The sequence below is a fragment of the Astyanax mexicanus genome, chromosome 3, assembly GCF_023375975.1.
Source record: "Astyanax mexicanus isolate ESR-SI-001 chromosome 3, AstMex3_surface, whole genome shotgun sequence".
Taxonomy (NCBI): domain Eukaryota; kingdom Metazoa; phylum Chordata; class Actinopteri; order Characiformes; family Acestrorhamphidae; genus Astyanax; species Astyanax mexicanus.
The window spans coordinates 37,390,650-37,414,000 of NC_064410.1; the positions used below are offsets into that span (position 1 = coordinate 37,390,650).

Sequence of the window (23,351 nt, forward strand, 5' to 3'; positions counted from 1 at the left end):
ACTTATTGTTAGAAGAGCCTCACTGCACACCACTGCTTAAAGCTGATGTCCGTATGTTTTGGGATTTAGATCCCTCTTTGATGAGAATGGGCAATTGCATCGAGCATGCGGAGGAATCATTTTAAACTGGGCGGGTGTGATGCGGCCTCTTGTTCAGAGTGGATAAATCTGATTCCAGGTTATGTTTAGAAACTTTACTCCTTTGTTTCTTAGTTTTTATCTATGTGTGAATGAGCTACTGAGGTCTGAGTTTCCCCTTCTAAAGTCTCCATTGCTCCACCAGCCGCTCACGTTCAGTAAAACTGAGCTGTATGTGTGAAGTAAGTGTGTAAAGACGTGTGATGTGGCCAAAAAACTTCCGCAAAAAACGACACGACACCACAGTTTTTAGAATGAATATATTAGGCTTAGCAGCGATGGTCGTTTCAGCACACTGGTGCCATTAAACACAATATTTTATCCCTTCTCCACTCAGAAATGCTTCTGCTTTCAGTTTAAAAATAAAACAATACAGACTGCAAGCACATGGGCACATTCTGTAAGTTTGATTAGATCCCATTGGCCATTTTATGTTGACATCAGATCTACCAGAAAAAAAGAAACACCACCTGATCAATAATAGTAATAACAAAACTAGTTTGCTTTCTGTCAGCTCAGCTCCAACTCAGCTACTCCATGTAATGAACAGAAAGGTCCTGCAGATGGAATCTTCCAGCCAAGGCTGTCTGTCAATCATTTCATTCCAAACTGTAACACTGACGTCTTAAGACATATCAGAATAACATTTATCCTCCAGTGAACGTCTCCTCGCTTTACCAAACATTCACACAAAGCAATCCAGACTGTTCTCACACAGAGTTCCCCAATGATGGAACAAACTACTACCTTCCACTACCAGATCAGGAGAATCTCTCACTATCTTTAATAATCTATTAATGAAGATTGACCACCAGGCTGGTCCAATTTAGCCATGAAGTTAGCGTTGTGTTAATCTAGTTCATATAGTTTTATTACTAATTAGCTAGACTTGTAGCTGCCGTGATATATATATAAAAAAATATATAAAAAAACTAAAGATGCAAACTTAGAAACCAAACATGTTTCACAGTTTTACAACTTTTGGAGGTAAAATGAATAGTCAGAAAATTTTTATATAGCAAATAATCACTTCAGAGGCTGGAACGGAGACAGAGAGCTGAGGGATGATGTATGATGGTGTGAGAATGGTCAGCAGATAGAGTGCTATTTGACTGAGCTGGCGTAGCTGCTGCTGCTGCTGCTGCTGCTGCAGAGGCTCGGGAGACTCAGGTGGGAGCCAAGGCTGGGTAATAAAAACCCAGCAAGCCATTTCCAGCAAGTAAAAACAGCCAGAATGCGTCATTTACTAAATAGATGGAGGACATAAATCTCACTCTACCCTCTCCCCCTATTCTCTCGCTCTCTTTCTCTCTCTCTCACTCCCTTTCCCTTAACCACTCATGCTCTCTTTCTCTCTCTCTCTCTCTCTCTCTCTCTCTCTCTTTCTCTCACTCCCTTTCTCATTCTCTCTCTTTTTACACTTCAACTCGCCTTCCTTCTCTCCATCGCCTCAGCTCTCACTTTGATTTCCCCGTCGCCTCTCGCGTGTTTCATTTTCTTCCCCTAACCCAGAGCCTCGTTTTTCATCTCTCTCTCTCTCTCTCTCTCTCTCTCTCTCTCTCTCTCTCTCTCTCTCTCTCTCTCTATCCTTTTAATTTAATTCAAATAGCTTTACCTGAAGCACCTAATCAAATGCTTAATATTAAAAGTGATAAATATGAATGGAAAAACGAATAATAATGCACATATTTACACACAATAATATCATTTACATTGGCTTTGTGTGATTCTTTTCTCTAAGGGCATTAGAGTTATGCATATTATTTATATTTACATATTTATTTAATAACTGAACATATTCACAGCAGCTGTAATCAATTTTCTTTAAATAACTTTTTTTTTTGAATATGTAAAAGATATAATGAGGAGTAAAAGATGAGGATGGGGGGGGGGGGGTTGACAGTTCTAGTGATGCACCCTGTCTTGCTGGGTAAAGATGTTTGGGGGGGGGGGGGGGTGCAGGGTGAAACACTTAAGAGGGGAGAAAATGCTGTTCTATTGTTCCTGAACTGCAGTGATTGAAGATTTTATGAACTCCGATTGTTTTTACTGTGCCTTTCTTTTCTTTAAAGTTGTGGGCACCAAGTCTCTGACCACAAATATCAGATTTTTGGAAAAACACAGCTTTATCTCAATGTTCTGGCCTTCTGTCTACAACAAAACAGAAGGTGCATTTCAAATTCTATCCTACAGCTGAGATCAGATTTGGCTGTCTTGACGGGTCACATTCACAAATGTAAGTGATCTGTATCTGTGTGTAATGTGAACAAATCTGTCCGTGAAATGCCTCACACACGCACACTGATACGTGTGTAAACATCACTTTCTTCACCAACAACAAAAAACATCATGTTTGAGAGACGACTCGTAGTTTTATAAAGGGAAATGGATGCATTAGCAGCTCATATGTGGAGCATCTTCTGCTGGAGTGGAGAGGAAACAGCTCATCTGAAGTACATGCTCAGGTCCAGGAGGAGATAAAAGGCCAGGCGGTTTGCTTTTGCTGTTTTTGCAGCTATAGAGATGTGTGGGTACAAGAGAAAAGCACGTAGCGCTAATGAGTAAAAGCAAAATGACACATGAAATCTGATTTGAAAAAAATCTGATTTGGCATGTTCACACAGCCCTGAAAAAATCAGATCAGAGCCACACTGAGCAAAAACCTGATTTGAGTCACTTCAGCCTGGTAATGTGAATGTAGCCTTGGTCACACACATGAAACAGTCTAATTAAATGTCATCATGATGTCATCAGAAAGGTCCTGCCTCTTGCAATTGCAGCACAAAATTCATGTTCTTTCTCCACAGCAACAAATTATGATTATAGAAACTTTTAGTTTTATATGCGTCATTTTCTCTCATTTTGGTTGTGCTAATTTTTTTATTTATGGTTACCAAAGGCCAGGAAATATACATAAGTTATATTCTCATGTTAATGAACTTTGGCTGCATTTCTCAGCTGCATACAAAGGGTACTTTACTTTGGAACAGCCTTTTGTGACATAGCAGCCAAGACATGCAGCCAACCTGGGCTTTAGTCTAGGATTTAGCATGCATCTACAGCTTTAATTTAATGTTTTTTTGTGAAATGCTTGAGCAAGATTGTTGCAGAATAATGGTCATAGTTTTATATATTATACTGCTGCAGAACGTCCTGAGCTCACATTTGGCCAAAGCTTGAAAAAAAAAACTCTTTTCTGCCTGTTCAGGAGTGTGTGGGCGATTCAGAGACAGTAGTGTTGCCACAGCAACATTAGCAAAAAAAAAACTTATGGTAGATATTTTTTTTTTTTCTGGTTCAAATCAGGTTTTGAATCTCTGTGTGTGAAATATTATGAAGACCTGCTGTACAAACAAAACTAACAGTGAAAAAAAAACTATGCCTCAGTTCAAGGTTAAAACTTGCTTCTGAAGTGATGAATTTTGCCTCTGTTGCACTCACATGATATGGACATTGGAGAAGCCTTAGAACACTGAAAGGCATGAAAAGTGATAATGATTTTGCTCTATTCTGCTTAACAGATGAGTAACTTTGGCTTATTTTTGCTTTTCACAGAAATTGATGGAAAAGAAAAAGGAAAGAAAAAATCTAAACAGAAATATTTAATTTAAATTTAATATAATAATCTGTAGTTTCTCACAGACAACAATAAGATCAGATTGAAAGACAAAGGAGACTTTAGCATAAGTCTACTGCTGCTCAAGCATGTCTCCTGAGATAAAGACCCCTTGAGGTTTAGTATAGTTCTCAATGAAGTCTCACATTGTGCTCTGATTTGCCACAATAATAACACAATAATTTACTAAAGACTGGAGTCTTAATATGAAATCAACAATTTCTTACATAAAGAATAAAAGACTAAAGACTATGCATACTAAAGACTGAAATATTTGATGCAGTATATTTTTTTCTTTTTAATCAGGCATGATTAATTTGTACTCTTAAGTGTTAGTATAGGAAATTGTACCAACACTTCAGGTGTTATTTCTGCAATGTTTTGTTTTACTATGCAAAATTAAACAAAATAATCAAAGAATAAAACTGATTGGACAGTTGTTTGTGTATACTGAATTATTAATTAAGGTTATAAAGCTTTAGTTCTTAACTTATAATAGATCTCCCCAGATTAGAGCTTAGATTAGACCCATAAAATCCAGCCCGACCCCGCCCGAGCTCGTGTACATTTTGCCCGAGCCCATGTACGCCCCATAAACTGTCCTTTTGAGCCCGAGTCCGATTTAAACCCAACATTTGATTAGTCAGTAAAGTGTTAAAACTGAGCTTTTAAAAACATTTTGGGGCATTTTGTTTGAATAAGCGAAATCTGTTCAGAATGATGTTGATTAACATTGCAACACTGAAGAAGTATAGAGCTATTTTTTAAGAAAAATAAATGTTTGTTAAGAACAGATCTCTAAAAGATAAAAACACAAACAATGCGAACAATCGCAGGCTTTGTTATATTGAGCTTAAATATTTTTTAAAACACAGTTTCATTTGGTAATTTGCTATATTGTGATTGCCATGCCATAGCTTTATATAAAATAAAAATGGCATTCAAAACAGATGCCTACGTCACAGACCATTTTCTTGAGCCCGACTCAACCCGGCCGGAGGAAAGTGGTGGGAAATCTCAAGATTCTATTGATATCTACAGATATCTATTGTGTGTCTAAAACCAAATTCTCAGTTTTGACTCCTTTAACCTTCTTTAAAATATTTAAAGTGTAATTTTTGTATAATGCTATTTCTCCAAAGCAATTTTAGAAGAAACCTCTGTGACAAATAAAACCTAAATTAAAAAACCCAAACACGTCTTTTAAGATATTAAAGATCAACATCTGAGCCACAGAATGTTCCTCTGTGTATACATATAGTATCTTTACGTTTAGTTTAATGGCAGTAATTCAGAGTTAAAGCAGCCTAGTCCCGCACTAAATGGTAATAGTGAAGCTTATTTAGTTTTAGGTCTATGATCAAGGTTATTCTTGATCTGGGAAACCAGGGTTTATGTCCTGAAAGTTGATTATTACTTTGTAATTTGGTTCTCAACCACTTTAAGCGTCTTGTGGTTATTAAAAAGCGCTATGCGAATCTAATTCATTCCTTCATAATTGCTGTATTATTATTGTCCTCCTCGTTTGACATCCAGTGTAACCTTCATGCCTGCTTTCAGAATAACTGCAAGCGTTTCTGCATTACTGGAAAGTGCTACATTAATCTAAACGGTTATGATTATTATATTATTATTATTTTCTCCCTCATTCATTTTTGTCCTTCTCTTTTCCTTGACATCCTTCCTCGCCCTCTCCTCATCCGACCCCCAGCCCCCTCCAACCAACCACGGCCTTCATAATCAGCGGCCGGGTTTAGACGTCACTAGCACACTCTGACACTGACACGCTCATTAATCAGCTCAGAAAACACTAGGGGGGAAGCGAGGCGTACTGCGCAGCTCACGCACTAAAGCACAAAACACAAGCGTCTGCAGAGCATTCGCCTCGCCTGACAACCGACCCATGCTGTCAAGGTCACAAGCTTTCACGTTAGAGAGCTCACGTTAATTCGGTTGTTTATCTGCTGCAGCCATATGTGAAATAACCTCCACCTCCATTCCTGAGATAACATTGCCTCCCAGCGTTACTGAAAGACATCAATTCCTCCGGTAATACATTCAGCTGCGACCTCTGCTGTTCACCATAATCACATTCAAACCAACAACACTTCCAAACCCCGCAGTGTGTCTCCTGCTCTTATACTGACACCTGCTGCTACAACACAGCACTGCTGCCTGCTTACGATTGCTTCTGCTCCAGTTGGGAACTTTGCTCAGCATTTATTTCATTATCTTTTTTTTTTTTTTTTTTTTTTTTACAAAATAAGGGAGTACTCGGGTATGGACAGAGGTGTCAAGAGATGAAGTACAAATACTTTGTTACCTTACTTAAGTAGGAAAAAAAATGGTTATCTATACTTTACTGTAGTGCTGGGTGATTATGGCCTAAAAAACTATCCTCCTTTTTTTTTTTTTTTTTTTACAAAAAATCAGATTTTCGATTATAATCGATATTTTTTTTCCCCCTATTAAAAAACCTAACCACAGATGACAAAGAAATGGTTCAAAACTAGATTTGCCTGATTTGTGATCTCGTGTACACACAACCAGTGAGAAACTTACACACTGTGTGACGGACACTGGATTAAATTTCAGAACACAGGTTTGTAATGGAAAATTGAGAAATAACGCACCAAACAAGTTACAGAAGAAACTAAGATGGAAAGATAATTATTGTTTTAAACAATCAATCATGGATCCTTTGCGGAGAGTGACGACACTACAGTTTTTAGAAACGGCAGGATTTATTTCTAGTTAAATATATGCTTTATTCCACCGGGTGTTAGTGTCGAAAGTGCTGGATCTTTTTTACTTTTTCACGCTCAGTCTTTGGAGCGGAATGTGCGCGTGTTAGTCTGAGGGAGGTGCTCGTAACTAAGGTAAGATGGATAAACACTTCAGAAATGATGAGCGTTTTCTGATATTTTAGATAAAAAAATTAAATATCTGTATGTAAAATCGCAATTACTCCATTAAAAAAAATTGCATCAAAACTGTAATTTGAATTAACTGAATTAATCGTGAAAATAGCCCAGCACTACTTTCAGACGTTTTTTTACTTCTACTTCTCACATTTTCACACAAATGTCTGTATTTCTACTCCTTACATTAAAAAAAACCTTGTTACTCCAATTTTATTTCAGTATGTTTTTATTCTGGCTTCTCACTGTTCAAAAAAGAAAAAAACCCTATCCAGATAAATCTCTTCATCCGGATACAGTGAATTTGAGTGTGATTGAATGAGAAGTATACACATATACCATTCTAACACCCTATTGGTTGATACTCGAAATGTCTAAGCTTTTTTAATATATTTAAATAGTATTAAAATACATTTATTTCAATGGGCACATATGCAGCTGACACAGGGAGCCTAGTGCATCCCCCATTAAAAAAAAAAAAACATTTTAGTATAACATTATAGTCATTATAGCTTTTAGAAAATGCGTTGGGGAGCATTTTTTTCTTAAATTACTTTTACTTTTATATTTCTACAGAACTATTTTAAACACTAGTATCTACACTTGTTTCTGAGTAATAATGGTGAATACTTTTGACACCTTTGGGTATGAAGGACTTTTAAATGTCCTATTAGAGGTCAGCCTTTCACTGAGTTAATGAAAACAGACCTAAATAAAAATTTAGTTTAAGTATCAGAGTAAAGCACTGACATACAAGTCACAAATCTATATTGATATAGGGCTTGGCTTCTTTTTCGGGAGCAGAAAGAGTTGCATACAAAATACAGCTTTAATAGGAAAAAGGGGAAGAATTTGTTGCCCATGTCTGATTGTTTTTGGTGTTTTTCTGCCATCATCCAGGGGACAAAACGATACATAGAGGGTAAAAAAATATTAAAGTAAATGTCTTGTTAGAATTTAGTTGAACTTGACCTGAAGCTTTTGGTACCATAAAGCCATAAACAAGCTTCTGACAAGACTCTGGTTGGATAATTGATCTCACTTTTTTGCAGAATTCAATTCTCCTGATAGACCAGACACTGAAGGTACGCTGGGAATCATTCCCTTTTACAAAAATAGTGCACCATATGGTGCGTCACACATTCTGTGGTTGTGTTCAAAATCACAATAGTACATTTTATTCGATATATAGTTTACTATATATACCACAATGCAATGCAGTGATGTTGCTGTGAGAGGCACAAACAAAGATTTGTTGTTTGAAAAAAAATTAGTTTCTCTGATTTTGCTATTTATAGGTATATGCTTGAGTAAAATGAAGACTGTTGTTTTATTCTATAAACTACAGACAACATTTTTCCCAAATTCCAAATAAAAATATTATCATTTACAGTATTTATTTGCAGAAAATGAGAAGTGGCTGAAATAACAAAAAGGATGCAGAAAGTTCAGAAATCAATATTTGGTTGAATAACACTGGTTCTTAATTACAGTTTTTATGTACATGTATCTTGGTATGTTCTCCTCCACCAGTCTTACACACTGCTTTTGGAAAACTTTATGCCACTCGTGGTGCAAAAATTCAAGCAGTTCAGCTTGGTTTGATGACTTGTGATCATCCATCTTCCTCTTGATTATATTTCAGAGGTTTTTAATTTGGTAAAATAAAAAAACGTATCATTTTTAAGTGGTCTCTTATTTTTTTTTTTCCAGAGCTGTAAATAGTGAATCGTAAATTAGGTCATGAGTGAACCATTCTGAGCACACAGTCTCAGGCAGCAAATTTTAGACAAGCCACAGCTACCATTAATGAGTAATTGGATTCACTTTCCTGTTTAATATTTTAAAAATGCTGTATAGGATTATGTAGAACAACTGTTGGCATTTAAACTCAACAGCAAAACCCACACACATCCCTCCCCTCAGTACTTCTTTAGAGGCTCTGTTCATCACAAAATCTATTGTAGATTATCTATTATAAGTATTCAGAAAGGGAACAAAACAATACTGACCTATTTTCCACTTCCTGTGTATGTAGAGCAGACTTTTTTTCCAGCGACAGACAAGAGAGCTAACAAACCCTGAGGAAACAATCTCTGACTTTTACAAAACATGTACTGGATCGAAGTCATATAGAGCCTCATTTTGATTTTTTCTATCTACATACATGTATTTACATACATGTAGGACCCATTAAAGCCAGCATGTCAATTTTACCCAAAACTAAAACCAGAAGTTCAAAGTCCAGGTCTAAAGGTCCTTATAATTGCAGCAAGTCTCTAAGTACTTCATCTATACTGCCCTCCTTAGGTACAATATTGCCATTTTATCATACCCATCTTTTCATTTTAGCACCACCTTGTGTGTAAAGGGAATAAGTAGGGCTGAATAATCCGTGTATCATTCGTTCATTTGATATTCAATTGAGAATCAAAATCGGAAAATTAAAAAACCAATTCGTTTTTTCGTTTTTTCGTTTTTGAATATAATACCAAAAAACGAATAACGGCTTGTATTTTGTATTTTTATTTGGTTATCCAAACAAAAATTGGAAATTTAAAAAACGGACCAGGAGCCGAATTTGATTTTGATTTTGAACTTGACCCATTTGTGTGATTTGTTTATTCTTGGTGGGTTTCTGTTGCGCGGGAGTTCACTGCAGTGTTATCTACACAGTCTGTATTGCTGTAGGCAGCATGGCCGGACTGGAACCACATTCTGGCCTAATTAAAGATCTTTTTGAAGGTGGTAAGACGCATGAAGAGATTTCGTGCACTGCAACGCGTTTAGTTCCTCTGAACAAGATAAAACTCTCCATCCTCAACTCCATCCAAAGCCTACAGCAATACAGACTGTGTAGATAACACTGCAGTGAACTCCCGCGCAACAGAAACCCACCAAGAATAAACAAATCAGTAACTTCCGGGGCACACAAATGGGTCAAGTTCAAAATCAAAATCAAATTCGGCTCCTGGTCCGTTTTTTAAATTTCCAATTTTTGTTTGGATAACCAAATAAAAATACAAAATACAAGCCGTTATTCGTTTTTTGGTATTATATTCAAAAACGAAAAAACGAAAAAACGAATTGGTTTTTTAATTTTCCGATTTTGATTCTCAATTGAATATCAAATGAACGAATGATACACGGATTCTGAATGACTACCTGTTTTTTATATACATCACTCAATCCTGCTTACTCTGCTGTAAATGTGCCACTGCATCCTAGTATCCTTGAACTGTAGCACCATCTTGTGTCAAAAACTGAACAGTGCACGTGTGATTTAAACCACACTGCCTCCAGTGGACAAGAGATCTACAGATGTTCCATGGCAACCTTTTGTTGTTTGCCTACAAATTCAACAGTGCCTCCTTTTGGCTGGGAGGGCATTTAGCAGGAGGCAAACCTGTACATTTTATTATAAACTAGTTTGTGCTTCCATCTAGTGGCCACAGCATCAGCTACAGTCTACACTGTAGAGTCTGCTACTAATGACCAGATATAGTTCGGGGTGGTAATTATTATACTAGTGTTAACAATACTGTTTGTGCTATTCAACTACCCACTCACTGCACATCAACAGTACACAAGTAACAAATCACATTAAGGGAACCTTGGGGCTCAAAGGGGTGAAATGGGTGCTAGGTGAGTTCTAACTGGGTTTGTACATGCATTTTACGTGGACCCATAAGAGGCATTTCTGGTAAGTTGGCCATCAGTGTATGTTTAGTTTTTTTGTAAAATGGCAAAAAATGCAAGCAAGTAATAAAAAATAATTAAAAAATGAATTAAAGAAAAAGCATTGCTCTTACCTGTGTAATGCCTGTCATCTGTTAAGAGAGAAGAGAAGAAAAGAAAAAGGAAACAAAAGTTTAAATCAAATAAAACACATGCTTAACTCTACCCACATGCACACAATACAGATAATTCACAGCTCTTCAAAAGTCATAGCTAAATCAATGGCACCACTACACTTAGAAAATACATCACTTCTCCTCGTTTCAGTTACAAATGTTCACTTGATCAAATATTTCACTTGTACCCAAAAAAAAAACGAATTGCAGTCATGTGATCATTATTTATGTTTGCAATTATCAGATGCTAGTAATATAGAAATCAACCGCTTTACATGGAGACTGTCTTTGTGTCTTATTATACCACAGTAAGTAAAATAAGAAGCCCAGACGATTGTCAGAAGAAGCAAACAAAAAAAAAAGTGGAAAAGTGTGGAAGATCTTAATTTCAATCGATATTAACGCTCCTGTCTCCTTATGATGTTTACAAACAAAAAAAGCGTGGCGGCGTGGGAATGAGGTCCTAAGTTATAGGAACGAGATCCTAAGCTGTGGGAATGAGATCATTAAGGCAAGCGATTAGCTGCTATAGCTAATGCTCTAGCCTTAGTCCTGGAGAAATTTGGGAATCTAAGCTTACTGTAAATAAAAGGAAGTGCTTTTATTCACCTAAATAAACAGTTTTCAGGAGAGAAATCTGTGTAGATTAACATCCAACGCCCAAGAGAACAAGTTATTAAGGCATGTGACCGAGTTTATTAAATCTAGCTAGAGAATAAAAAAGTTTGCTTTTTTGTAAATTAATGCTCATGAAAAAACTGAATATTACATCAAAGCTCTTTTAATCCAAAGAAAATGGAGAGTGAATTGGTTTCATTTCATTTTATTCTCTGAATGAATTATAGCGATATTTTGAAGTCTCTTGCAGTGCGACAGGTAAGTAAAAGACACTTTATTCTCATACTAAAAGCTGATTGGCTCAGATGCACACAGTATGCAGACCCGTTTACCTTCCTTACACAGTCATATTGTGCACAAACCCCTGAGAGCTGCTCACTTTGTAAGCTGTGAAACAAACATGTTAATGGCTATGATTTATTTAACTCATTTGCACACCTTAGTAAGTCAAGGCCATGCCTTAATTATCTCGTTTCCACGCCCTAACGATCTTGTTCCCATGCATTGTGATCGTGTTCCCATACCTTAATAAAGCGTGGTCACGCATTATTATTATTTTTTTTTTACATGATGTCACCTTAGGGGCTCCATATGTATCAAATATAATGTAAAAATTAAGTTCAGTAAAATAAAAGCGAATTTCAGTTGAACATTTTCAAATTAGGTTAAGGTTTGTTTATCATCATTTGAAAGTGAAACCGCAGCTGCACTGCTTTATGTCTTGTTTTGGGGCCACCTTAAAAAATATTTTAATCCTTAAAAAAGGTTGCATATCAAAATAGTTAAATAATCTTAGTGCTACAAAATTTATTGTAAATACACATTATAAAACACATTATGAATACAGGATTCATTGGAAGTATTACCAAACTTTCTATAATTAGCCATGTTCCTATTCGACTGTCCTACACATGCAGGAAGACCTTTTAATCGTTTTTATTGTTTAATATAGAAATCATAACTAAAAAGAATAAGGACCGACTCACAGCGGCAGATGGGTTTGGGGTAGTCCCATTTGCCCAGCTTTGTGCACTGTGTGCTGTTTCTTCCCTCCAGGATGAATCCGCTCAGGCAGGTGTAATGCAACACCGTCCCTTCCACCGCCGGCCCGTGAGGAGACACCACCACACGCCCGTTCTCCAGAGACGTCCACACCTTCGGGCAGGGTAACACTAATACACACACAGATAAACACACACACACACATAAGATCAGACAGTATCCAGACACCTGAGCATACAACCCCAAATCAGAAAAGCTAAGGCACCATTGAAAGCGCAAACAAAAAGTAAGCGCCGTGTTTCTCACATTTACTTTTTTTTTTTTTTCACTGCAGACGGTATGAACCCAAGATGTTTCATGTTTTAACAGCTCAAATTCATTCCATTTTTTAATATACATCCACCATTCCTGCATTTTAAGCCTGTAAAACGTTTCAAACAGAGTGGGGATGAAAGAAAATTTAAGGCTTATAATGAGGTGAAAAACGAAATAATGATTTAAACAGGTGAGGTCAATGCGTGGGAAATGATTGAAATGTTCAATGTTCCTCAAAAAAAGTTTGCATGGGATTTGCATATTTCTCCATCTACTGCCCATAATATCAAGGAATCAAGGAAGCCTTATGTTAGTCATGTCCATAAAAGTGTTGATATCTTTGGGTTCAGAATCCTCTGGGATGGGCCGTCATACAATGGAAATATGTTTTGTGGTCAGACAAATCAGTATTCTAGATAGAAAAAGATTCAAGAAGAAATGCCATGTGCACCAGATTAAAGATTACATGGAACATCCAGACTGTTATCAGTGACAAAAGTTCAAAAGCCATGATGCAGCATTAATGCCAAAAAAGTACATGGAGATCTTTAGAACTACGTCTTTTTTAGGGATATCCATTCAAAAAGACAATACAAAACCACATGCTGGAAACATTACAAAGGCAACGTAAAAAAAAAAAAACAACAACGACCCTATACTGTTACACATCTTATAGGCGTTTGCCAGAAAAATGAGAAATAACAAAACCTGAAACACTTCATAATTTGGTATACTTAGTGCCAAAATGTCTTTTAAATGTTGTGAGAAGGAATTGTAACATTACAAAATGGTAAATGCTTTACTGTCCCAATATTTTTTTGTTGGAATGTATTGTATATTAATAAAAGAAATGAAGCTGTGTATATAAAACATGAACTATAATGAGTTCATACTGTCTGCAGTAAAATAAATGTCAAAAGAAAATGTAAGAAACACAGTGCTTTTTAAAATTAGCATTTTCCTTACTGTCGCAACATTTTCTGATTTGCAGTTGTAATAAGATTACACTTTTAGACCAAGTTCCACTTAAGTAAAAAGTTTGCATTATCCTTTTCCATAATATCAACTGTTACAAAATTTCAGCATAAATGAAAAGCAATCTTCCTTCTGAACTAGTAGTATGCAACACCATGTTATATCACTAAATAAAATCACTAATACATCATCTCTCTGTAAAATAAGATAAATTGGATGTGTTAAAGTTTCCAGATTAATCTTCGGCGTTATTCGCACTATAAGGCACACATAAAATTATTTAATTTTACCAAAAATCAACAGTGCGCCTTTTAATCCAGTGCGTCTTTTAATTTAGCTCTCCAGCACTGAGGCTGGAGTAGTACTAGCATTACCTGCTAACCACTATTTCCCCGTTCAGAGGTGAGTATATCGGACTGTAGCCTGCACGTTTACCGTGTTACAACAAGCTACATGGGACAAACTGTTAATATCACCCCGACTTACCGGAACACTCAGGGTTCCTCAGTGTAGCATTGTTGGGCGGCATTAGCCGCTAACTACAAGCGATTGGCCGCTAATGCTAATGCGCCAGCCTTAGTCCTGGGGAAATTTGGGAATCTAAGCTCACTGTAAATAAAAGGAAATGCTTTTATTCACCCAAATAAACAGTTTTCAGGAGAGAAATCTTTAAAAGAAATTCATTTTTATTACAGTTTTGTTTATATAACTTAACTTAGCTAACCTGAGATCCCTCCCAGCAGTACCGCACAGGTCTGCACAGAGTTGTTCAGCAGCATTGTTGTGGACAGCACTCTCGACTGCAGAGCTCAGAGGAGGAGCCCCATAATCACACACAGCTGGCATGAACTGACAGGCACACCTGTCCCCACTTCCTCACTGTGCTGGCACCAGCATAAAAGCACTGGCTGGAGGCAGCTGGGTGAGTGACAACTCCATGTTCCGTTTGTGGGCTATGGTTTATGTTTGTTTTTTAAATCCCCCTTCCCATTTTACTTGTTTTCTCTTCAACCCCGCTGTCCAACCGGCCTCTGGACCAATCAGCTGAGCTGTGATTGGACTGAAACTTGCACAGAACACAGCCTCTGGATGTAGCCTCCTGAACAGCATCATCACCTGGTCACTCACCCACTGTCGTCCCTTCAGTTCCCATCTGCTGGTGCCAGAGCCTGTTCTAGAGCCTGTTCTTTGTTTTTGCCCCCTCAAGCACAATGCAGGCGACGACTATCTCTAAAAATAATTTCTGAATCATGAAAACGCATTTTGCTGTGCAACGTGAAGATACTTCCTGTTTCTGCCCAGCTGAAGATTTGAGATATTCATATACACAGTTCGCATATAGAGATTTAATTTCTGTATATAGTTTTTTCTTTGTTACATGCTTTTTAACTTAGCAATTAAATACAGGCCCTTCTCTTTGCAGGGCAGAAGTGTTAGCCACTTTGCCACTTTGTATATGTGTGTAGTAGTTAATTGAAAATAAGATTACTGTTCATTAATGTGCGCTTATAATTTTTACATTATTTGTTATACTGTACAAATTTCAAAAAAAAAAATGGATTGTACCAGTATATTTTACATAACATCAACAAAAAAAACTACAATCCTTAACCAGATTTTTTCCATTAAAGTACAGTAGATATCGTCCTTATTTTATGTATTTTCATAATTTCCTCCTCTTTTTCAGAATAAAATGAGGTTATACTGTAGAAACAATCTATAAAAAGGGAAATGTCTGTTGAAATGTAGTTATATAATATCCAATTAAACATATTGAACATAATTAGTTTTATTTTGTTCTTTTGAATGATCAACTCTTTTCTTAATATTTTAATTTACTACTATAATCTACTGCACCTTTTCACATAACAGAGTTGTTCTATCAGTACAATTCAAATTTAACCCCAAATTTAATAGGTCTAGAACCGGGGCTGGTTGGTGCCTTTTCTGGTTCTGTGATGACCAGAGAATACACACACTTACACACAGCCAGTCTGTGTTTTCGAACATCACCTATTTATTTTTAGTAGTCAAAACTACTAGTATTACTTTAAGGACTGAACAGTGTAGTAAAGTTCTGGACATGGTGTGAAATTATTGTTGTCACTATGTGCTAAAAAGAGGGATATCTCATATGTGCTGCTTTTATTTTTATATTGCAGACAGTTCAAAAATAAATGTTCAGGACAAATAGGATGATTTTACCTGATCTGTATACATAGGATATTATATTTCACATATAATAAAACACCTGTTTTAGAGCACCAATGCCATGACACAGTTAGTGATGTTCAACTACACCACTAGATGATGCTGAAATGCTGTAAATGTCACTTTTCAAGCTTATTATACAGTATTTTATTCAGGATAAAAAACACTGCCTTAACCAAACAAAAAAAAAAACAGAATAGAAAAATGGAATGATAAAAATATCAACATTAATAGGTACCTTTGTAGTAGTTAAACCAAATTTGGTATTGATATAATTATCCACTGATAAAAAATATTGCATTGGTATTGATATGAAAATGAAAAAAGTGCTGTCAGTGCATCAGACTTTGTTCAATTACATGTGAACTGTGAACTGTGCTTGTCAAATGTCAAAAGAACAGAAACATACAGAAATAATCTAGTGTCCTGAAACTTTTGACCAGTAGTGTATATAAATTCAATTTGACAGACAGTGTTGCGGGTGTTAACAGTGTAAATGGGTGGCACCCCATTTCCTCTCACAGGGAATCTCACGGACTTAAAGCGTGATCTCACTCACAAGTGTGAAAAGTAGTGTTGTTAACCTCAGTGCTCTGTGTTTTTAACAGTGCTGTAAAAAACAAACTCGGATCAGCTCTTGGTATCTTAGGTATATACAGATACTGTTTGGTCAGAAGTTGAAATTCATTTATCATGGGCATGAATGTAAAGCTATATTTGGATTTTTTTAGCTGTAACTTTTCTGGGCCTGATTTTTTAAATGAAAAAATTAGAAAATCTTTATTCTTTTTTTATTATTATTATTATTATTATTATTATTATTATTATTATTATTATTATTATTAATAACCAGTACTTCTGCTACTTGTAATACAATCTGAACCCTGAAATGTTCTATGTTGACAACCAAGCAGCATGTGCATGTGATTATAATGCATCAACTCATTAACATGCTGATTCTGACACGCAATGTTTTTATAGTTACTAGTTACTCCTCCAAAAAAATAACTGAGTTACTAACAGAGTTACTTCACTATAAAAGTAACTTGTTACTAGTAAAAGTAACTATTGCATTACTTTTGTTATTCGCCCCATAAAAAAAAAAGAAAATAAATGATGTATTTACTATTATTATTAGAAAAATAACACACGAAAATAAACCAAAAATGTTGACAAAAATATAATCTAAAGAATTAAAAAAAATAGAAACGAAAAACTCCACACAACCATAGAAAATTATTAAGACTTATAATACTGAAAAAAAAAACCCACAAAAAAAACAAATCCGAGTCTGGGGATGAAATTAAACAAACCAAACCACACTCAAAGGAAATATGTATATATAAACAAAATAAAAGAATGGACAAAAACAACAATCTAATGACCGTTAAAATGGTATTAATATAACAGTTTAACAGCTGGATCAAACAGCTTTACCAAGGAGGAAAAGAGAAAACAGCAGAAACTGGAGCAGCTAAAGAGAGCTTAACGTCTTTAAAACGGAACTTGGCCTGTCCACGTCTGAAAAGAATACAACAATTCTCTCATTAACCTTTAAATTCTACAAATATCTAACAATTAAAAAAACATGTAACAGGCTGAAAAAAGTAACAGCGTTAGTACCGCCGTTTATCTCAACGCCGTTACTCCCATCACTGCCCGGGATAGTATTTGGAAGTATTAACATTGGCTAAACAATTTAAAACCCAATAATATTCTATCCTTTAAACCAGTAAAAGCATGTTCAGAAGCCTGAGCCGTACACAGAGTAAAAGCTGTACTGTGTCTCTGATTTACAGTCACATAATAAGTAGAAAAGGTCATTTATAATAAGAGGAGCTTTCTGAATATGCGGATCCGCTCTATAGACAGTGTTTTATAACATGATACTGCAAGATATCATACACATAATATAAAGGTCAAACAGACCTAGAGACAGAGACAGAGGAGGAAGAAAAGAAATAAGACAGATAATCAGAGAGAGAGAGAGAGCAAAATACAGAAAAGAAAGAGAGCAGACAGAGAGAGAAATAAAAGGCTGAGATAGAGAGGAAAAGAGGGAGAGGGGCAATTGAGAAAGTGATATTGAGAAATTAAGAAATATAATTAGAGGCAGACAAAGACAGTCAAAAAAACTGAGACTGAGATAGAGAGAGAGAGAGAATGAGAGAGTGTGAGAAAATAGAATGAGAAAATAAGGGAGAATAATTAAGAAATAAATTATACTAAAACAGATAGATAAAGAGAGACACTGAATGAGCAAACATGAAAGAAAAAGAGAGAAAAAGAATGAGCAAGAAAGAAAGAAGGAGAGAGAAAAAGGAAGGAAGATCATGAGAGATACAGAAAGTAAGAGACAGATCATTAGAGGCAAACAAAGACGGGAATAAAACACTAAGAGAGACAGAGAGAGAGAGAGCGAGAGAGAGAAAGAGAGAGAAAGAAAGATGATCTTACAGCACTTGCTGCGCTGGTTAAGGTCAGTCCAGGTGCCGTTGGGCAGACACTTCCTGACCTTTGGTCCCACGATGATCCTGTTCCCCCTGCATATGTACTCAATTTCATAATCCACCGGCAACACCTGCACACTGCGGATCTACACACACACACACACACACACACACAAAGTCAGAATACACACAAACATTCAGAACACACAAAAATTAAAACATGTACCCAAACTATCATTTCAAAGTACACTTTCAGCAGCAACACATTTTTTACATTTTAAATGTCCTGAAATTAATTTCTCATTAGACATATACGATATTGCCAAAAGTATTCTCTCACTTATTTAAATCATATATTTCAGGTGTTTTAATCTCTTTCATGGTCACAAGTGCATAAAACCAGCATACAGAAATGCAAAGTGCCTGTACAAACACTAGTGAAAGATGTGATACTTTGAAGTCCAGTTGTAAAATTTCCTCACTATTAAATATTTCACAGTCAACTCTCAGTGCTATTATAACAAAGTGAAAGCGACTGGGAATGACGGCAACTCAGTCATAAAGTGGTAATGCAAAACAATGCAAAGTAATTGGATGCAGTGGTGTAAAACACACCTCCACTGAACTACACTTAACTCCATTTTTGTCGATTTTTAGTTTATTAGATTAGATTAGGAGATTTTGGACCCCTTCCTGTTCCAACATGATTACGCACCAGTGCACAAAGTGATGTCCATAAAGACAGATGGATGATGGATATGTGAGTTTGGTGTGGAATAACTTTACAGGCCTGCACAGAGTCCTGACCTCAACTCTATAGAACATTTTTGGGATAAAATAGAGCAGAAACTGCAAGCTAGGGCTTCTTATCCAACATAAGTGTCTGACCTCACAAAAGCTTTTATGGAAAAAATGGTCAAAAATCCTCATAAACACACTCCTAAACCTTGTGGAAAGCCAGTCCTAGAAGAATTGAAGCTGTTTTAGCTGCAAAAGGTAAAATCCTATGGATTTATGGAATAAGAGTAGGATGTCTCTCAAGTTCATAGGCGTACAAAAGCAGGCGAGTGAATACTTGAGTGTCAATATACTGTAAGTATAACTATGTATAAAAATAGGCCTATATTATCATGTATATTCTCAATGTTCTATAGAACATTGATCTTGTCTCTACGCCTCCTGATGGAGATCTAATTTCCTCTAGGTTTCACCTCCACCGCAAATATAACTCCCCTCATTCAGCTAATCAAGCTCTTCTGAAGGCAATAATTAGATGGAAATCTGGTGGTGTTGATTAGGGGTGGAGATAAAGGCTGCAACACCAGTAGCAGTGTTGGTGAGCACAGGTCTACAACAATCTGGGCTATTTTAGATATATCTATAGCTTTGTTTATTATTCTGTATTAACCTAAGATCGTGTTTATTATGCTAACACTAGTTATATCATCATATAAAGTTGTAGAGCTCAAATATTTAACAAATAAAGAACAAAAATAAATGTAAATTTTCAAAGTATTTAATCATCAGCAAAATCTTTAAAAATCTCAGTACCTGTTCTTGTGTAAGCCCTCTGTATCTAATCCCTCCGTCTCTTGGTGGGCGAATGATAACACAGCCTGAAAGAAAAAACACACAGCAGGGAGTTTAAAGATGCATTAGATCAGCCGCTCACCTCTCTGTGCACCTTGTTCTGACTTCTTCTTCACCCTTTATTCTGTATCTGCACCGAACCGACATAACACACATGCTAATTTGTTGAAAAAGTTTAAAAACTGAAGTGTATGCGCTCCCCAAACACTAATCTAAGGCTACATTTACTGTACATTACCAGACTGAAGTGACTCAGATTTGATTTTGGCTTAATGTGGCTTAGATCTGATTTTTTCATGCCTGTGTGAACGGGCCAAATCCGTTTTTTTTTTCCCAAATCAATTTTGAGTCACATATCCGATCCATGGACATGCAACATGAATGTGAACGGTCATATCAGAATTCATGCTTCTCTCTCGTACCCACACATCTCTTGGTGCAGCTGTGCAGCTATAGCTGCAAAAACAGCAAAAGCAAACAGCCTGGTCTTTTTTCACCAAGACAGCAAATGCTCCACATATGAGCTACTAACACATCCATTTCCCTTTATAAAGCTGCGAGTCGTCTCTCAAATATGAGCTTTTCTGTTGTTGGTGAAGAATGAGACGTTTATACACTGTATTACTGTAAATAAACAGAAGCTCTTTAACCACCCAGTTTTCAGAAGACAAATCTGTGTAGATTAACCATGTGGTGACACTCCTGTTCCTTACTACTGCCGCCAAAATGTGCCTTATTATCTGGTGTGCCTTAAATATGAAGTTTTAAGACAATTATTATTTATGTTTAGTTTATGTCAGTTTAATTTTCTGTTAACGTTAGCAGGAAGAATGTTATCTAGCATAGAAATAGCTAACATTTAAAATAAAATAGATTTTCTAGGGCCCTACAAATGGTTTAACAACCCTATTCTGCTATTTTATGTTGAATCTAAGCAAAATACAGCTCTGGAAAAAATTAGAGACCACTTCAGTTTCTGAATCAGTTTCTCTGATTTTGCTATTTATAGGTATATGTTTGAGTAAAATTAACTTTGTTGTTTTATTCTATAAACTACAGACAACACTTCTCCCACATAAAAATCCAAGTAAAAATATTGTCATTTAGAGCATTTATTTGCAGAAAATGAGAAATGGCTGCAATATTAGGACTCCCCCTATCACTAGTAATGCCCCAAAACACCAGGAGGGTGAAGACTAGCACATGCTTCCTCTGATACATGTGAAGCCAGCCACCGCTTCTTTTTGAGCTGCTGCTGATGCAGCATTGCCGAGTAGCATCACAGCACACATGGAGGAATGTGCAGCAACTCGGTTCCGATACTTCAGCTCACAGATGCCCTGTGCTGTGGACATTACCCTAGGAGTGATGTGGGGAGAGAGCACCATCTACCCACCCGGAGGAAGCAGGGCCAATTTTGCTCCCTCTGAGTGCCGGCAGCTTGATGGACCACTTGACGCCCCGTATTAAAGTTTTAAGATTTCAAATATCAATATTTGTTTTTTTAACACAGTTTTCATGCATCATGGCATGTTCTCCTCCACCAGTCTTACACACTGCTTTTGGATAACTTTAAGCCACTCCTTGTGCAAAAATTCAAGCAGTTCAGATTGGTTGTATGGTTTGTGATCATCCATCTTCCTCTTGATGATATTCCAGAGGTTTTCAATTTGGTCAAATCAAAGAAACTTTCATTTTTTATGTGGTCTCTTATTTTTTTCCAGAGCTGTATATTCCACTTTTTATGTCCCAGGTTAGCATTGTTAGCGATTCCAATTTATGACTATGCACTATCCAAACATCAAACAACATGGATACATATCAACAGATATACGCTGAGATATTACTGTCTGTGCTGTGCTTATAATTATAATCTTTATAAACAAAGTCTAGGTTATGCTACAACCCATGGAGAAAAAAACAGAAGAAGAAGAACAAGACACGGTAAGAGCAACATAAGCTTTATTAGCATCCCGGCCTCTCATTTCCCTCGCTCCAGATTTCTCTGATTAAAACACTCTGGACTGGCAGCAGCAGCCCTTTGAAGGAGTGAAGGAGAGTCCTCACCCCCGCTCTTCTCAGCCAGTTAACTGCAGGATAAACAGACGCTACCACCAGGGGCTCTGTTCAGGCCTGGTGAAAAGTTATGACAATACTGACAGGGTATAAGAGGTCATAAGAGGTTTCTGTAATAAATCATTAACTTATATACAGTACAGGCCAAAAGTTTGGACACACCTTCTCTTTTTCAATGCGTTTTCTTTATTTTCATGACTATTTACATTGTAGATTCTCACTGAAGGCATCAAAACTATGAATGATCACATGTGGAGTTTTATGTACTTAACAAAAAAAGGTGAAATAACTAAAAAAAAAAAAGTATATTCTGGTTTCTTCAAAATAGCCACCCTTTGCTCTGATTTATTTGCTCTTTGCACACTCTTGGCATCATTCTCTCAATGAGCTTTAAGAGATGGTCACCTGAAATGCTTTTCCAACAGTCTTGAAGGAAGGAGTTCCCAGAGGTGTTTAGCACTTGTTGAGCCCCTTTGCCTTCACTCTTTGGTCCAGCTCACCCCAAACCATCTGGATTGGGTTCAGGTCTGGTGGCTGTGGAGGCCAGCTGATTTTTTGTTAAGTACATAAAACTCCACACGTGTTCATTTATAGTTTTGATGCCTTCAGTGAGAATCTACAGTGTAATAGTCATAAAAATAAAGAAAACACATTGAAAAAGAGAAGGTGTGTCCAAACGTGTGGCCTGTAATGTACAAAAAATAGTTCAGTCCTTCCAAACAGGCAAATGGTACATACTAGAAGTAAACTGAGATTGCAGACTGTCTCAGCTTCTTAAAGAATAAACTGGTTGAAAAAAATGTAAAGGAAGACAAGAAAGAAGGAACAGAAAATATCTCACCCAAATTTTCAGAAAAAAAAATGGGAATAGTTATTGAGAGCTCGAAATGATCCTGTTAGCTTAGGCTACTTTTACTCCATCAACTTTAGTAACCGAATGTCTTCACATCCACTCTTTAGCCAACATGTAATAAAGCAGCCAAACTTTATCAAAGATAGTAAGGTGGCCAGATCCAGAAAAATACTTTTTATAGCCCTGTATTCAAAGTATACTATGTATTTGGCCAGTGAATTACAGAACCCTTTTTGGGCATAGTAATGTACATTCTCCATGCCAGTCTGAGTATAGACACAAAAATGTGTTGTATTTCGGACTGAGTAAAAAAATCTCAAAGACAAAAAACTCATCATAAATAGAATGACTCGCTCTCAGGAGTGTGGTACTTTAAAGTCCAGTCGTGAAATTTTCCTCACTTATAAATATTCCACAGTCAACTGTCGGTGCTATTATAACAAGGTAAAAAGTGACAGAAATCATCCCTACCCACACATAATAAATGGACTAAGAATGTAATGGCCCATATTCAGTTGAAAAAGATAAAGTACACCATCAGGGGTTCTAAAACAAAAAATTATCATACCTGGTCCCCATTTATAGCGTATTTTTAAGGTTTGCAAGTATCTGATTGGATTGAAACCTGATGTATTTCTGTATTTTGTATTTTGTTTGGTAAACTGGCCCAGAAACATTTCTTGAATAAAGATACACGGATACATCCATTGTGTATGGAAGATACTTATTCTA

The 23,351-nt window shown here is 36.4% G+C and overlaps 1 protein-coding gene across 3 annotated transcripts in view; it reads right to left on the minus strand.

The window, feature by feature from the left end:
- The window catches only part of gabbr1b (gamma-aminobutyric acid (GABA) B receptor, 1b), a 282,328-nt gene that overhangs the window by 178,637 nt on the left and 80,340 nt on the right, over positions 1-23,351 (minus strand). For all 3 annotated transcript variants that reach the window (XM_049475291.1, XM_022683111.2, XM_022683110.2), the window contains exons 3-6: positions 19,652-19,716; positions 18,108-18,246; positions 12,134-12,319; positions 10,488-10,505 (exon numbers count right to left, since the gene is read on the minus strand). In XM_049475291.1, coding sequence (XP_049331248.1) covers positions 10,488-10,505; positions 12,134-12,319; positions 18,108-18,246; positions 19,652-19,716 — 408 coding nt within the window. The remainder of the gene's footprint in view (positions 1-10,487; positions 10,506-12,133; positions 12,320-18,107; positions 18,247-19,651; positions 19,717-23,351) is intronic.